General features: G+C 33.4%; 1 protein-coding gene across 1 annotated transcript; it reads left to right on the top strand.

Moving 5' to 3' along the window:
• Positions 1-15,592: 15,592 nt before the first annotated feature.
• On the top strand, positions 15,593-16,407 carry LOC143628690 (uncharacterized). The gene is made up of 2 exons (XM_077098205.1): positions 15,593-15,918; positions 15,975-16,407. Exons 1-2 carry the CDS (start codon positions 15,593-15,595, stop codon positions 16,405-16,407), a joined length of 759 nt encoding a protein of 252 aa, XP_076954320.1.
• Positions 16,408-18,960: the final 2,553 nt, after the last annotated feature.

Genomic DNA, 18,960 nt, shown 5'->3' with positions numbered 1-18,960 from the left:
ACTATATGATTAAATAAAGTAAAATAACGATTTTGGTATCTGGCCTGATATAGTGATATGGTAACGGTTTTTTTTTAAATGATTAAGCTAGAGAAGCAATGAAATAACTGCGTGAATGTCTTAGTTAAAATTATACCATCACATTATTCCTAGCAAAAAATACGATGGATAATATTACTCACCAAAATTAAAGGTTCTCATATAATACTATAATAGCATATGGTTTCTTTCTTATGACAGCACACTTGAGCAACTTTCACATGATAATGGTAAGAATTTTAAGAGGGTGGTGGAAGTTTGACTTACTTGTGATAAAAGAAGTTGTAGCTGCGATCCTTCAAATAATAAACAAAGAAAAAAATTATATGGTGATTGGAATATATTCTTTTCACTTTACAGATCTGGTCACCAAGTAGTAAGTATGAGTATAAAGTATGATCCTCACTGTTTGCTCATGGCTTAAACAGATGATCATAGATTCATAGGTGTACGTTAATAAGTGTCTAAAAGTATGTTATTTCTTTAATTTTTGTAATGAAAACATCATTGTACCCATTGTTTGATTTGTGAGGATCTTGTCCAAAAGATATTAGATTGGGATCAATTTTAAAACCCTGAAAAGTATCTAAACCCAGTTTCAGCTCGATCGCTAAACTTTTAAACCCGATCTAAGAACCTATAAAATTAAGAACTAAAAACTTTAATTGAGGTTTAAACTAAAAGCAAAGTTGAATTTAATTGCTTTAGAGACATGGGGGCGTTTATGGTGGTCGGAAAGCTAACCAAAGATATTGGTTGTGGCGGCACAACATTAGGACATGTCTTATAATTGTTTAATTTTAAATGCAAGGGTAGTTAACCCTGAAAGCTAATTGACATCCACTCTAAGTATCATATATGTACCCATGAGCAAAAGGTGGAGACTAAGCCATAATTTCTCATACTTAGTAACCATACATGAGTATATTCATATAAATTTTTCTAACACGTAACCTTCGGTTCTTATGTTTATCTTAAAAAAATAATGAACTTTGGTAGGCTCTCAAATCTATGCCCGTGAAACCAAGTTGTACCTTACTTTTTTTAAACAATAATTTTTTTATAAAATATTATAATAAAATGATCTAATTACAATAGAGAGGCAGGTAAACGGGCAACAAGCTGCACCGTCATCTCCTTTTGAATGGCAAAACTGATCCTACTGAAAACAAAGTTATCGTTCTTCGGCGTCGTTGAGTTACTGTGCACGACCCGCTTAACTCTTTTCAGAAGCGTAGCCGCATCAGGGACAAGAGGCCCAAATGTATCGAAAGCAAAAGTAATAAAGGCGTGTTGATTCTCAACACATGCCTCCCGTGTTTAACAATTTTTTCTGATTCCGCCTTTAACACGGCCTGCTAGCAACAAACCCGGTGTCCCTAAGCCCGACAAAAGGGGACATCCTAGTAAAGTCCATACAAGCATTTCCCCCAGCCCATCCAAACACAAAAATCCACTGATCGGAAAGTAAACCTTAAATTGAGTGTGTTTGTGAACCAAACAAGAACCGAATTGAAGTTTGATTTGGTTTGGTTTGGTTCAGTTTGGTTCGGTTTTAAGTTTGTAAAGTTTTCAATTTCTACCCTCATATTAAACATGGTTGTGTGAGTGGGGGTAATGAATCGATTTTCATGTCCCATGGGCTTGGTTTATGAGTAGATACTTGTTTGTTATAGTACTAACAAACATGGGCCCACTTTGTGTTTTCTCTTTACGCAATACCATGTGACCTCCTGCCTGCCCGACCCTGCCCGGCTCTGCCCGACACCCTTTTTCTATGAACCGAGTCTTTTATAGAATCTTCTATTTGTACTTTTTTGTTATGACTCATATTATTACTTTCAATCCTAGTTATCTTAGTTTACACTTAAACATGTATTTAACCATTAAAAGAAAATATGAAGGGATACTAAATATCTAGCTTTTATGATGAGTTATATGACACCAACGACGGGTAGGTAAGTCGGTTCGGTTATAAAAACTTATCTATAACTATATGGTTCGGTTATAAAAGATTCCTTAATAATAACCATAACCGAATGATTGGTTTAACCTAGGTCGGTTATGGTTTTATGGGCCAGTTTCGGCTAGGGTGGACCTATTGGTTCCCGAAGGAGGCACCGCCCTCCTTGACTTTTTTGTTTTTAGTGTTATATAAGCGTGTAAATTCCGAGCCCCCCCCCCCCCAACACACACACACACACACTGTAAGGCTCCGTTGCCGGTAACCTTACTTTGGTGTTGGATTTACTCATAAACACAGTTCTAAAATCAGAGTTAATTAAAACTTTTGCGGAATAATTAAAACTTCATGCATTACATTACAAACATCAAATCATGTCTTTAACAAAAGTTAACTTGTCTTATATAAATAGCATGTGAATCTTCTTTCTTCGATGCCGGTCTTCACTTCCCCCCTCAAGCAATCTGTCTCATTCTATTTACCTGCATGCATACTAAAAGTCAGCTACGCTGAGTGAGCTTTAGTTTAACAGTTACAGGATTATTCTTACACATATACATATTCTTACACATTCTTTCATTACGTGCTAATGTTACTCAGTATTATTCTTACATTATTCTTACACAGCATACCATTTATTCTTACATTCTTGCACAGATGTTATAAGGGTCTGCCACCCGAATTCTTACACAGATATTTTAAGGCTCTGCCACCCTACTTCTTGCACCGATATCATAGAGTCGGCCACCTTATTCTTGCCCAGGTATTAGAAGGGCCTCCCACCCTATTCTTACATTATATTCATGTTTGATTCTTACAATCATATATAGTTATCAAACTAACACATACAAGTTCTTACCATATTCTTTCATTCTTGCCTTAGGCATTCACTTTCATCATGTATGTATATGTAAGTGCATATGTGTACTTCTAATCTTACCAGTATGCACACAGCCCCGAAAACATTTCAAAGCGAAATGGGGCTAGAACTCACATGTTGTCGGTTTCTCTCTGAGTTAATGGTAATTCCCTTCCTTAACTGAGCTTGGCTAACTGTGTAACAAGTTATGAGTATCAGTTATCCATTACTACTACTTCTTATATCTAAGGGTATGTTTGGTTGGAGGTAATTAAATGAAGGGTGAATGGAATGGGAGAAGGAATTGAATGGACAAGGGAATGAAATGGATCATTACCATTCATTTTCCTTGTTTGGTTAACCTATATGAATGAAATCAATTATTAATATTTATTTTTTGGTATCCAAAAAAATTGTAGAAATGAAATAGAAATAATAAAAACACTTCTATCTCAAAAAACTTTTTAAACTAAAAAAAAAAAGAAAAAGAAAAAAAAAAGAAACCCTACAATGGCGATGGTGGTGGCGGAGGTGGTGTCGGTGGAGTTGGTGGTGGTGCCGATGGTGGTGGTGGTTGTTAAGTGGTGTTATTGTTGAGAAAGTATGGTGAAGGAGGAATGGAATGAAAAAAAAGAAGGGGGGTGGGAAGGAATGGTTTTGGTGGAATGGGATTCCATGTGTAATGGATGATTCCATTCCATTGAGCAACCAAACACCACTTTTTTTATTCCCACGTAATGAATCATTCCATTCCTACACTCATTCCTAAATACCAAACGCTACCTAAGTTAATGAAACCCTCAACTAAAGGGGGTCCGGGGGCAGCGCCCCTGGTAGCGGGGTTTAGGGGCGGCAACCCCTAGCATGGTCCAAGGGGCAGAGCCCCTGGCATGGAAATTCGCATAGCAATTTCGCATAAAAATTGAATCGAAAATGCACCAGAAAATGCATGGAAATTCGCATGGCAATTTCGCATGGAAGTTTTGCTTCGCATGGGAAGTTTCGCTTCGCATGGAAGTTCGCTTCGCATGTCTATGCGATGTGAAATCTTTTCATTTTCTTCGTTTTTACCATTTTAAAGCCATTTTCCTTCGTGACTCTTCCTTAGGGCCCGATTTTACCCTTTTTATGGGTTTTGGGTCGTACCAACTTTGTATACCCGAGTTTTCAATGTCTGAATATCACCTTTTTGTCCTATAACACCCCCGTGAGGTTATAACTCACCAAGTTTACATTTTTTTTACGTTATACAACCCGATCTATCGTTCTATAAGTTTACATGTCAAAATCAACCCCAAAAACTCAACCTTGCTGGCCAAAACTCACCTTTTTGGTCTCGAGTTCGGATCTGGACAGATCCGAGGATCTTGGGGGTGTTTCTTGTTGTTTTATGGTGTTTACACCCAAGATTCGTTCTTCCTTTGCACGGGTTTGGATCCGGGTAGAAGAGAGAAAGTGTGTGTGTTCTTGAGTGTGTGTGTGTGTGTGGTGAAAGGAAAGAAAAATGGTGAAATGGTGTAGGGGTTGGGTTTATATAGGGGGCTATGGGCCCCACAACCCACTCATAATTTCAAATCTCATTATTATCTAAACATTAACACACACAATTAAATTAACGAGACATAGTTAATAATAAAACTTTCTGTTATATACTACTCTTGGAAATGCGGATGTTACACACAAACACAAACACACACCCCACCCAAACTTTTGCAATCGCCCCATCTAAGTTAAATTTTTGAAGCCAACCCCTAAAAAGATGACCTCTTGTTTTGATAAACTTTCACAAATCTCAGCTATTTTTCGACTGGTGCGATAAACAGATGTTGAAACCATTTTAAAGAAGATGACCTATTATTTAAACTTTTAAATGAAGGATGTTTTTGTAATTTTATTGGTCCGCTAAGGGGGTGTTTGGGATTCCTTATTTGACCTCCTTATATTTTTTTACATAATAATTTAATAAGTTACAACTTTGTATCTGATTAACTTATCCACTTACAATAACACATGAATCAAACACCTATTTAACTTTTTCAAAATTTAATTAGTCATAAATTGCTTAAAATAGGCAATCCCCAATACTCCCTAAAAGTAGTGTTTCAAAGCAAAAACATTTTGTGACATATGCATTTTTCCTTATCAGATTATCATAACTTCAATTCATCTATGCAACAATATAACAATAATAATAATAATAATTCAAGCATTATATATACATATACACAACACACGTGTGTCAAAACATCAATAAAATAAAGGTTAAACCATTCCTCGTCCGAATCAAAGCACGATATATATATATATATATATATATATATATATATATATATAATACGTATGTAACAATACGTATTATTATTATTATTGTTATATTGTTACATAGATGAATTGAAGTGATGCTTGAATTATTATTATAAAAAAAGACCGCTGTAATGCACATACGTATTACTGTGCGATACCGTTGTATTACACATGTGTATTACTATGTATTTTTGAGTTTAATAGTGTTTTATTGCATATATTCAATATTTGTGTATTGTATATGTATAGTAGTGTTGTATTATATGAAAAAAAAATAATAATAAAATAAAAGTCGATGTGGTGCACATGTGCGTTAATGTTGTATTACACATGCGTACTAATGTGTATTCGATGTGTTTATTAGTCTTATATTGCATATATACAATAATGTGTATCAAATATGTGCAATAATGTTTATTCTATGCAATACAAACACTTTTGCATATATGCAATGCACACTATTACACATGCGTACTATACCGACGAGGTTACCGACAAGGCTTTTTTTTTTAACCAATAACAACATATAAGAATAATGGAAAAAAAAAAAGAAACTTCAAAAAAAAAATTTAAAAGTTAAAATAGTTTTTTAGAAGTTTTTAAGTTTTCTCTTTAAGAGGAGTTTTCACTAGATCTCACCCCTATATATATATATATATATATATATATATATATATATATATATATCTTAAGTCACATGATGATCCCCATTTTCCCTTTAGAACACTGAAAGCACGGTCGACATATTTTCTATGCCGACCCTTGAACATTCTTGAACCTCTTTTCATTTGTCAAGGTGGGATACGAAAACACTTTCCCAAACGTTGACCAACTAGGGTAGATCACGCCTTAAGATAATATCCACGTTTGTATTCTCGCTTGTTTACATGGAATGGACACTTAGGCGCGGTTCCATTCCGTGGAGTGAGAAATAATAAAGATTGTTGGAGAACAATGATGTCGCTCGTTTTTGTTGTTTTTTTTTTGGGTGGACCACAAAATGCATGCCAAAACCGTAAATCATTTGAAGCCACTGCTTCGAGCATGGACGGCAGGTATTAATTGGTCTCGCAACTAGGTATGACACATTTTCCAAACAAGATATGTAGAGTCAATGCTACCCATCATCTCCGTAAGGTTATGTTTTTCTTTATGTGCTTAATACAAAAGCGCAATGTCGTGACTTGTCGTCCCACATAAGAACTCATTGTCATATAAATGAATTACGGAATTACAGAAAAATTTCAAGCATTCACACAAAGTCCTTTCAATACATAAGTACTCATCGTATTCGTCGGGAGCTGGTTGCGAGTTGTTATCGGACGATGTGCATTTTTGTAATATCGTAAAAACTCCTATTTGTCATCCCGTCTAGACCCTCTTGAAATCATTAAAAATTTGCTTCTATATCGCCTACAATTTACAAAAACAAATGTTTTAACATACAATAACTTGCTTGAATGTCGCTTCATTGTATTTCGGGTCATCAACGAAATAATCTTCCATTAGAACTTGGTGACTTTTTTAGATGTTGTTGTGTCTTCTTTTTTGGCTTGTTTGACAAGATCATAGAGAAATAGGAGGCTACTATCAATAGAGAATATATCATCGTAATCATCACATGAAATGAATAATTTCCTGTAATCGTCCATATTGTTTTAGAATTTTGATAGAAATGTTTGAATTTTGTTAGAAGTAAAATGGTTAAAATGGATACATTCCAGCATTTCACTCGATGACTTCAACCCGTGCCTACTACCCGTTGGCCATACCCGTCAAGGCGCGGTAACATAGCCGCTCAGCTTCCCCCCCCCCTAGTTTTATTTTAGTTTTATTTTTGTTTGTCCAATACATATAAAGTTTACCAACATTACTAAATTATATAAAGTTCGAAAAATATAAACCACTAAAATAAAATACCAAGAAAGACTAAATGTGGGAGAAGTTTTGTATTTATTTTCTAGGCAACAATCTCCTGTTAAGATTTGAAAACATGTCCCCCATAGTTATTGCCGACCACTTCGGTCTAATCGAATAGGATCACGTGACGTATATATGGTTGAGTTGATTTGCAACAAATTATTAAAAAGTTAAAACCCACAACTTTTTTTGGGTCTTTATCTAGCTTCTAAAACAAAGCGAAAACCAAATGAAGTTTAGCAGATGTTCATGTTTTGATATCTCATACTTAATTGTTTTCCATATTTCATAATGGAGGCTTAAATAGCAAGTTCAAATTATTCTATAAATAGGGATAAAAATGAGAAGGATAAAAAGAATTTGTAGTAAAAAAAACTCTTAAAAAATAATGAAAAATTAATTTAAAAAAATCATAACTCAAATTTTAATAAACACAAAATTGTTTCCACGGTCTTTTTCAAAAAAAAAAAAAGACACAATGTTGGGTGGAAAAAATCATTTGGTCTTTTTGTTTATCATTGTGTTTTGTGTTTATTTTCGTCATTGATTGCGTCTTTTTTTCTTGATATTGTGTTATATTACTCAACATTGTGTCATATTATATTTGCTATTGTGTTATATTTTGAGATTTATTGTATCTTTTTTTTTGTTTATCATTGTGCTGTTTGTTCATTTTCGGCATTATGTCTTCTCAGCGTTTTTTTTTAGAACGGGAATGACGGGGAACATTTTGGTTTTTAAATTTTTTTTCCTTTTTTATTTATATATTGAGTTATTATTTTTTTTTTCAAACTTTTTTGAAGGGCTTTTTGTATTGTCACAAATCCTTTTCGTACTTCTCATTTTTGTCTTCATTTACATTTTAACTTTACCCTAGATAACATATGTAAATAATATGCATGTATGAAATATATATATATATATATATATATTAAATTACTTTAATGTTTAACGTATAATTTATGTGTTCTCATATAATGTTTATCTATGTATACTTATGCACATTTTTTAAATACATGAATCGTTTTTATTTATTAGTTAATAATTGGTTTTTAAAATTGCTTTATATTTTAGACCACTGGTTAGTAATGTCTAACCAAGAGTATGATGATTTGGCTGAAATTGAAGAAATCAATGTCCGGTTAGTATATAAAAATCAAAGGATCAATTAGAATGAGAAGTTCGTAAACCGATCGAACTTGGGGAATATCTTGGATTTAAGGTTAAAGGACAAGAGGATAGTTTCCGGGCTATAATCATCAAGGAAGAGGAGCATTTCGGTAATCAACAATTTTTTTATGATACAATATGCGTGGAGAAACGAGTATATTCTAGCAAAGAAGGTGCTCAGTTGCAAAAATGGGGATGATGTGAAAACCTTCTTCCTTTTTATGGGTGAAAAACCGCAACAAAAGGTCAAGTTTAGATTAGGAATCTTGGTTCAAATTTTATTTCGTTAACCTTCGGCTGTAAGTTTGTTGGTTGTTTATAGCTTGTGTTAGTGGTTCTCTTTGTATATTTTGGCCTTGTTGCTCAATGTCTCTTTTCGTTTTTATAAAATTTGGCCTTTCAAAAAATAAATAAATAAAGATTTGTGGCCTAACGACACCAATACATTAGATAGACGGAGTCTCTACTCTCTCGTAAACAATGAGGGTTCAAAGATGGTTTAATTTAGTGTTGAAAAGTTTATTAATGTTGTACTTTAAGTTTTACAAAGTTTTATAATTATTAATGCTCAAATTCTCAATTGATCGATGTGTTCTTTATATATTTTAAAACTAGGTTATTGACCCGTGTACGACACGGATGGAAATATAAAAATCGTCAACTAAAGACATATTTAAGATGACAAAAATTTGTTTATATGTTTATTGGGAGAATTATTTGATATAAATGCAATTCATATTCGCATGTAAGCAAAGTACTTAAAAACATAATAAACTTACTAAAAAGAAGATTCATGTTACATTGTTTGGAAACATAATTTAAAACTTTAAAAATTACAAATTCATAAACTGTTAAATATTTTCTTATAAACCATATTTGTTGTTTTGTTTGTAACTTGACCTTGCTTGTTCAAAGTAAGCATTTTAATACAATCTCTACTCTTCACTCTTGATAAAGCAACATATTAGTTGGCCATAAGTAAAAACAGGTCTCATATATATTCCAACTCTTGCTAGAGATCTGCTTTAAGTTGTTACAATTATATCATGCTTATCTATTGTGTCACCAATATCACCAACGATTAACCTACAATTTTAGAACTTTAAATACATATCGGGACCGTTTTAAAAATAGTCAGTTACCATGCGGCATCCTTGAACCAAAGGATTTTGAGATTCCAACACTGTTTTCAAGTAATTCATTATTTTCTTTATCTAACATTTTTGAATTTGATTATGAGTTGTTGTGTAAGAAAATGATTATGTGTTAGAAATAATTTAATTAAATTACTTATAATTTAGATTGTTCATAAAACATATTAAAAATAATAAATGATGTTTTAAAGATCCACCATGAGTCGTGACAATTATGATATATATATATAATACGTAAATTCAGTTATTTCATATAATAACCTTTATATATGACTTTTTAATAAGTTTTTGATATATTTATACACTATTAATTCTAAATGACAAACCAAAATTTGGTGAGATTTATTTTAAAAATAAAACATTCATACCGATACTATTATATTACATTTTGTGTGTATAAAAATGATATTTAGAAAAAAAAATGTTGTCATGGACTTAAAATATAAATTTACAAAGATTAAGATTTGGATGTAAAAAAAAGAAATTATCTTAAAAAAAAAAAGAACTCAACATAGGTTAGTAAATCAAATAACTGTTTACCACACAGGAGGGAAATGTATAATATGTCATATATGTATATGTATATATTATACACTATAATGAATTATAAAAAGTTGTATTTCTAAAAAATATATAATGCTATATGAAGTATAAGGTATTTATAAGAGTAAAATTATAAGTTCAATCATCTTTATAACTTAAACCATGAACAAAAAAAAATTCATTAAGAAAACATGCAAAATCTATTTAATTCATATGTTACATGCCCAAAACTTTGTAACATTAAGAAAAACGTTCGAAAATATAAGCTTTAATAGGTTATAGGTCAGTGACCCATGTGCTACACGGGAGAAAATTATATAAAAAGACGTCAATTATAAATATGAGTTAGTATATTGAAATATATAATTTAAATTTTGTATTTATATGAACGGATAATTCTAGATAAATGTTATGTTTTCGAAATGTATCCAAACACGAAGTGCCTAGAAAGTCATGCCTAATAATTATAATATGTAACATCCTAAAATTTTAATGTTGAATAAAGAAAGTTATGTTTAGTGATTTCGCGTTATTGATTAATTAATATCGAGTAAGGAGCGGATCATGGACTTAGATTAATTGAGATGGGTTAAATGAGAATGGGCCTTAGGTCCATGGGCTTTAAGGGATATAAATATCCCCTAAACCCTAAAACATCACTCATTCCATCTTATTCTCTAACACTCCAAAACACACCCACACCACTCACACCGCCGGCGGCCGAGGGAGAGGAACGAGCGAGATCCGAGAGAGAGTGAGCGATTAGTTGTGATTAAACAAGTTAAACGAGATCCAAACAAGCACAAAAAGGTATGATTCTTGATCTTTGAAGTTTAAAGATCCAAGCTTTATAGTTTTTATACGACCGAAAACGGTTAGGAAGCGTAGTGGGTGATGTCGAACCATAACAAGGGTGTTAAAATCGCCAAAAATGCTTGATAGAAACCAAACAGCGGCTGAACTGAGCAACTTCGCCTTCAAAGCGATAACTTCGCCTTCAAAGCGATAACTTCGCCTGAGGCCAAGTTCGCCTAATTGATAACTTCGCTTACGGCCAAGTTCGCCTAACTGGTAACTTCGCCTGAGGCCAAGTTCGCCTAATTGATAACTTCGCTTACGGCCAAGTTCGCCTAACTGGTAACTTCGCCTGAGGCCAAGTTCGCCTAATTGATAACTTCGCTTACGGCCAAGTTCGCCTAACTGGTAACTTCGCCTGAGGCCAAGTTCGCCTAATTGATAACTTCGCTTACGGCCAAGTTCGCCTAACTGATAACTTCGCCTAAAGCTAAGTTCGCTTAAGGTTTAACTTCGCTTAAAGCTAAGTTCGCCTAAGGTTTAACTTCGCTTAAAGTCAAGTTCGATTAGGAAATAAATTAAAAACCTAATGAAAAATGTGTTAAGACAGTTAATGGAAATAAAATTTTTCCAAGCTGACCTGGCAGCTCGACCCCAGCCAGGGGCTCTGCCCCTTGGACCCTGCTAGGGGCTGTCGCCCCTAGACCCCGCTGCCAGGGGCGCTGCCCCCGGACCCCCGTTCGTTTTGGGTCATATAAAGATAGAAATGCAATATGAGAAGTGATAGTTAATTGATGCGTATACTTGTTATACAGTCAGCCGTGCACAACTGAAGAAAGGGATTACGATTAACGGTGAACGTAACCGTGTTCAGGTGAGTTTCTAGCCCCATTCCTTGTTATGTTTTCGGGGCTGTGTGCATACTCGATGTGTTGTTAATACATTTATCCTAAGTGATAAGTGTATGCCATACGTGATATACGTGATATGTATGAATGATTGCTTGATGGTACGTGAACGATCTTCGGATATTGCACGTACCGTCAGGTTGTAACGCTATGTATAAGGTAAGTATGATATGTATGCTTATGTGTATGAATGTAATAAAGTTAATAAAAGAAGGAAAAGACGGTTGTATGGTTGTATGGTTACGAAAAGGGTACCGAGCCCTAATAATACTCGAGGTATGATGTATGGTTGTATGGTAACGAAGAGGGAATCGAACCCTACTAATATTCGAGAACTAGGGACCAGACCCTTATAATATCTGTGATGTTAGGGACCAGACCCTTATAATATCTGTGATGTTAGGGACCAGACCCTTATAATATCTGTGAGGTTAGGGACCAGACCCTTATAATATCTGTGAGGTTATAGGGCGAAAGGCTCTTTAAAACGTAGGATTATGTATGTAAAGAAAATATGAATGAAAGTATGAAAGTATGAAAGTATGAATGAAAGTATGAATGAAGGTATGAATGAAAGTATGAAAGTATGAATGAAAGTATATAAGTTTATGTGTATTGTATAGTGTATGATTAACTAGAACTCACTCAGCGTGGCTGACTTTTATTATGCACGCAGGTGAGTAGGATGAGGCAGCTCGCTTGAGGAGACACGTGGCACTGAATAAGAGGCTGGCATCAAAAGACTCAAGACGTTTAAGTTTAATGTTTCGTTTATTTTGAAAGACAAAATGATGTTTTAAGACAAGACGTGTTTTGTTATGAAATGTTTTATGAAAGTTTTTAAATTCCGCGAATGTTTTAATTAACTCTGATATTTAGAACTGCGTTTATGAGTAAATCAAACACGAAAGTAGGGTTACCGGTGACGGGGCCTTACATAATATTATGAAACTATTTCATTTACTGAACTACTCACTAAACTTTCTTTGAGAATGATCAAATAAAAATGTAAGCATCGGATAAGAAAACCGACAAGGATGGAGTCAACATTTATAAGGGAGTCAAAATATATTACAAATTCAAGCATTAGTTTCCTACAAAACATAGAATTCAATGTAAATTAATAAAGCATTGACCAATGATCATAAATATTTGTATTTTAATTCTTTTTTGATTTATTTAATTGTGAAGAAATTATTAGAATGATAGATATATATAGAATTAATAGCTATGGACTAATCATAAGAGGACAAGTGTCCAAAAACTCAATTTCTTTAATAGAGATATAGATTTAAATTTCAAAATAGTTAATAAAGAAATCCACTTTTAACACGGTTGATATAATATAAAGGTAACCTAGCTTTTACCCTTAAGACTCGTGCGTTTTGGTGGGACCGTTAAATCAAACAAAAATAGGCGTAAAAACGTTGAATTACGCATGTGCGTTAATTCATAATATTTAGTCGGAAACGTAAAGCATAGAAAATACTAACTAAATCGAAACGGCAAAGAACACTATTCAAGTAGGTTTGAATTAATATAGTATATAATAACAATAATAATAGTAACATTAGTGAAATAAATTTATAAAGTATAGGGTTTATTAAATTTAAAAAGTATAAAATATATAGTTTATTATAATTCAAACTAAAACTATAAAAGTTATATGGTTCAAAGAGTAAAGCCAACTAAATCATAATGATTCATGTTAGTCCATCAATAACCAACACAACGCATGTGTGTTCTTCATGTAAGTGACAATAGGTTTAATTAATGGAAGCACTCAACATTTGGAAATTTTAGCTCAAGGTTGGGGGTGCACGGGAACCCCCGAGTTTCGAATTTATAGTGTAATTCTATATATAAAATATGAAGTGCACCCCCTTACAAAATTAGAGTGCACCCTCCTACCAAACTATCAAAGTGCGGCAGCGGTTAAAATTCTTGCTGTTATAGCTGGCGTCTCGGGTTCGAGGCTTGTTCAGGCCTGTTCGTGGTATTTTTCTTTCTTTTTTCCTTTTCTTTAGGATCCAGTGTTTTAATATTTTAGGGTTTTAAATGGCAAAATTTCCAGCCGCTATTCACAGAACAAGAGTGGCGGTTGACGAACACAAACTCTCCTCTCGACCTCCGACGACGATTGGCAGCCTCTAGCCTCCTCTTTCCACGGTTTGTAATACAAAATTGTTAACATTGTTCTTTAATTATCTATTTATCTACAGTAGATGTTTCACCAACAAACAAACAAAACTTGCAATTATAAAACCATATTTTGTAGCAGGTGCAATTATAAAACCATGTTAATAATTATAAAAAACTCGAGCCATATTTTGGGCATTTTTAGTAGCAGGTGCCATGAAAGTCTTACATGGATTAGTACTGATTAGCAATTATATATTAGTTTTGATAGTTGATTTTTTGTTACTTGAATTTGATTTGTAGGTATTATGAATATCAAGAGATATTTTCAAACAGAACCATCAAATCTTGGGTCATCATCTTCAAGTAGTAAACCGTCAAAAGTAGATTTGAATGATCTTCCATGGAATCCTTCCAAAAAGCAACCGATTTCATCTTATCACCCAAGTCAAAAAGATGAAATTAGACGGGCATATCTACTTAGAGGTCCATGTCAACCAACCGGGCATGATTTTCCACAAACAAATTATGGTAGTAAATTAAGACGTTTTAATGTGGAATGGTACACTGGTGAATTTGGAAATTGGTTGGAATATAGTGTCAAAGCAGATAAAGCGTATTGCATGCATTGTTACTTGTTTAAGGAATATGAATAAAATGATGCATTTTTAAGTGAAGGGGTGCGATGTTGGAATAGGGCTCGGGAGAAATTTAGTGGTCATGTTGGTAAATGCAATAGTTTTCACAACAAAGCGCGTAAAAAGGGGGAAGACTTACTTAATCAAGCTCAATCTATACATGTGGCCATTGATAAAGGAACTGATATACAAAAAAACAATATAGAATCCGATTACATGCTTCAGCTAGACTTACTAAAGCATTGTTGAATGGTTTGTTAGCTTTTCGTGGTCATGATGATTCTGAAGAATCTCTCTATAGAGGAAATTTTATAGAGTTCTTAAAAGTGTTTGGGGAACTAAATGAAAAAATTGGTAAGGTTATATTAAGTAACGCTCCCGGGAATAACCAAATGACATCTCCATCGATCCAAAAAGAACTTTGTAATTGTTTTCGGAAGAAGTATTAAAGAAGATATTTGAAGAACTTGGTGATAACGTCTTTTCCATATTAGTTGATGAATCGAGAGATATTTCTAAAAAGGAACAAATGGCCATGGTTTTAAGATATGTTGACAAATTAGGATTTGTAAAAGAGCGATTTATTGGCCTTGTTCATGTTATGGAAACAGCCGCTTTATCTCTTAAAGCTGCAATTGATAAGTTATTTGCTCGCCACAATTTGAGTATTGATAGGGTTAGAGGCCAAGGATATGACGGTGCAAGCAACATGTCCGGTGAGTTTAATGGTTTGAAAGCTTTGATTTTGAAAGAAAATTCTTCAGCATATTATGTTCATTATTTTGCTCACCAGCTTCAACTTGTTGTGGCCCTTGCAATCAAACATCATGAAATTTTCAAATTTTTTAAAGAAGTGTCAAATTTAGTAAATGTTGTTGGTGCATCTTGTAAACGAATAGATTTGATAAGAGAAAGATTGGGATTGAATCTGGAAGTTGAAACTGGGAGTGGAAAGAATCAAGAACTGTCACTTGCAAGAGCCGGGGATACACGTTGTAGTTCTCATGAAAAAAATTCACCGTTTGCTCTCTTTATTTCCTAGTGTTCTTGACGTGCTTGAATATATAGAAAATTCGGGAGAGATTTCTACTCACAAAAATGAAGCACATGGACTTCAATTATACATGAAAACTTTTAGTTTTGTATTTTATTTACATTTGATGAAGTACATCTTGGGTGTTGCTAACACATTGTGTGAAGCACTTCAAAGAAAAGATCAGGATATGTTGAATGCAATTAAGTTAGTCAAGTTAAATAACGAAGGCCTAAAAAGTTATCGACTTGAAGGCTTTGACTCGCTTTTGGAAGATGTCACGTCCTTTTGTGACAAATATGATATTGAAGTGGTTGATATGAAAGCCGAGTATGTTGACCCGAAATACGAAGAAGGAAGACCGGCATCACCAATCGTGACCATTATGTGGTTAATAATTTCAACATGGTTCTCGACATGCAAATTCAAGAGCTTGGAAACCGTTTTAACGAGGTAACCACTAACTTGCTTTCGTGTATGAGTTCTTTGAGCCCGTCTTGTAATTTTAGTGCCTTTAATAAACTAAACTTGTTAAAGTTGGCCGAGACGTATCCGTATGATTTTGATTTTGATGAAAAAGATAAGCTTGTGTCTGAACTTGGTCACTACATTGCTAATGTGAAAGAAGATAAGCGGTTTGCCAACTTGAATGGGGTAGGTGATCTTGCCAAAATGATGATGAAAACTAGATTACACATTGATTATCCGTTGGTCTATCATTTGATAAAGTTATCATTAGTTTTGCCAGTTACAACGGCAAGTGTTGAAAGATGTTTTTCTTCAATGAAGATTGTGAAAACGGATTTGCGTAATAGGATGGGTGATGGATACATGAACGATTCATGCATTTGTTATATAGAAAGAGAATTCCTCCAACAAGTTTCAGTCGAAGATGTAATGCAACGATTTCAAAAGATGAAAACTCGTAGGGAACAACTATAGGTATGCTTTTTTAACTTATAAAGACCATGGTATTTATGTTATGTGTTTTTATTTTGCAATGACGATGTCTTTTTCATTTTGCAATGACAATGTCTTTTGTATTACAATGTCGTATTTTTGTTATGTGATAAATCGTACCCGAGCCGAACCATCGAACCGACCTAAACCGTCAAACCGACCAGAATTTTTTATATCCGGCTCCATAAAATTGGAGCATCTAAAAACTGTGCACCCCGTAGAAAAAAATCTTGGATCCGCCACTGTTAACTATTGAGGTGTGCTTAATCTCACAACAGGCAATTTGTAAATAGTTATAACTTCCACATGGCCGAGTACGGTAAAGGGTGTGTGACATTAATTATGGTGTATGCGTAAGAGAGAGGCGTATAGCTCTGAAGAGTATGACTACTACGGCTTATTGGATGAGATACTAGAGCTTGAGTATTACAGCAAAGGGCAAATGTATAACAAAATATGTAACTTTTGTAGCAAATATGTGACAAAATAACTTTCGAAGCAAATGTGAGACAAAATAACTTTCGTAGCAAATGTGTGACAAAGTAAGTTCCGCACCAAATGTGTGAACATAATAATTTTCGTACCAAATGCGTGACAAAATAACTTCTGTAGCAAATATGTGACAAAATAACTTCCGTATCAAATGTGTGACAAAATAACTTTTTGTCGTAAATGTGATAAAATAACTTCCATAACGAACGTATGACAAAATAAATAAGTTAACAATAATTTTCGTAACAAACGTGTGACAAAAAAGCCATTCATAGCAAATGTGTTTCAAAATTTGTAGTAAATGTGTGATAAAATAAGTTCCTAACAAATGTGAGATCATTAGTAGCAAAACTGAAAATTGTTCTTAATTCAGTCAATAGTGCCGACTGACAGGTCCGACCGCTACGTCCATAAAGTGTTTTATAAAAAGTTATAAACCTTAAATCACATGATTATTATTATTATTGCTATTAAATAGAAATCTATAATCATATTATAAATTTCTTCCGATATATTTTTATATTTTCTTATACCCTGAACCCTAACCTAAGTGATATATAACTAATAAATTACTAATTATGATTCGAATAATGGCTTCATCACTAGTTTTATTTTATAATTTAATTACTAAAGTTTAAGTAGGTTAAAATTAATATAAGGCTTTTTTTCACTCAAAAGTAATATTTAGGTTATTATACTTTAACCGAATTTAATACTTTCACACTAGAACACTTAACAAATATGTAGGGCCCCGTTTTTTTTATTAGTCTTTCGTATTTGTTTAGTTAGTTAACGATGTATTTTAGTAGCTTGTCGGTTTTCTTATATGTATGTTTAGGCCTAAGGCCTTATATGTTTGAGCCCAATGAGCTATAAATAATATATGGAGCATGGTATTGGTAACACTATAAATAGTGTAACAATACCATGCAAAACAAGCTTTTTGTCAAACACTCTATCTTATTCATATTTACCAACTCTCTCTCTCTCTCAACTATCTTTCTTTCCTTCCAGCCGAAAATAATCAACCCGAGCAAGATCCGAGATCTTGGTTAGCTACTAGTGATTTCCGCTAGCTAGTAATCCAGATTAATTCAAGAACTTAGTTGTTAAATCCGTTTAGGGACCTACAAAATAGAAGCTAGTGAACGTTCGGAGCAAGTGCACATAACTCTAAATCTTAAATGACTGATAGAAACGGGTCAATAACTCTTAAAAATCAAAATTGTTTACATAATTATTTTTATTTCTAGTTTTATTTGTGATGCTAATTAGGTTCAAAACTTAAAACTATGGGTATTTCATTTAAGCATGTAGGGTTTTAAGTTTTAACCGAACTTGATACTCTCTTAGAGCATTGCCAGCCCGTTCCCTATCCTATATCCATATATATCATTTAATTAAACTAAAAAACACTGTATCTTCTCTATCCTGTTTAATTAAATAATATTTTTTATACCTTTATCATCATATTTTTCTCTCTTACACTCACAACTACTTTATGAAAATATTAAAAAATTATACATTATCTACAGTGAATCCTCAAATTTGACTTTCTCATATAAATTTTCTCTCTCCTCTACTCACAACCACTTATAGCCATACCATATAATTTACAAATCTCCCTCACATAATTTTGAGGAACGGATAGAGAATGCTCTTAGTAGAACAACTTATGAATAGAAACTCATTTGCAATGTCCAGAACAACTTTGACATATATATGATATATACACCTTATCACATTAACGTTGGGATTTTAATTAAACGTTTGTTCTTCTTGTTTCCGCCTTGCATGATGTGTGACAGATTGCAGTTATGTCCTAAGTAGTGACATGATTAATTAATCAAATTCAAGGAAATTAGACCATATATATATTACATATACGGGGAGGGATATTTTGAGAACCATGGTGAGTTTTAAGGACTTAAGAACTTCAATTCTAGGCCACACATTTAATTAAATGGATTGGAATATGTGGTTGAGATTAAATCTGGCAAAAAAGTCAAAGTATGAGAGAGAATAAATATGTAAGTGGTTACA

Source organism: Bidens hawaiensis, unplaced genomic scaffold (genome assembly GCF_021521415.1).
Source record: "Bidens hawaiensis isolate Kalapana, Puna unplaced genomic scaffold, B.hawaiensis_p1.1 tig00005061_1, whole genome shotgun sequence".
Taxonomy (NCBI): Eukaryota; Viridiplantae; Streptophyta; class Magnoliopsida; order Asterales; family Asteraceae; genus Bidens; species Bidens hawaiensis.
Note: the sequence above shows the minus strand (reverse complement) of the source record. Positions and strands in the feature narration are given on the sequence as shown.

Bases quoted from the DNA above. Each gene is read 5' to 3' on its own strand.
- LOC143628690 (XM_077098205.1), top strand. From the start codon at position 15,593: ATGAAGTACATCTTGGGTGTTGCTAACACATTGTGTGAAGCACTTCAA. The intron at 15,919-15,974 runs GTAACCACTAAC...TTGTAATTTTAG, and splicing joins TTGGAAACCGTTTTAACGAG to TGCCTTTAATAAACTAAACT.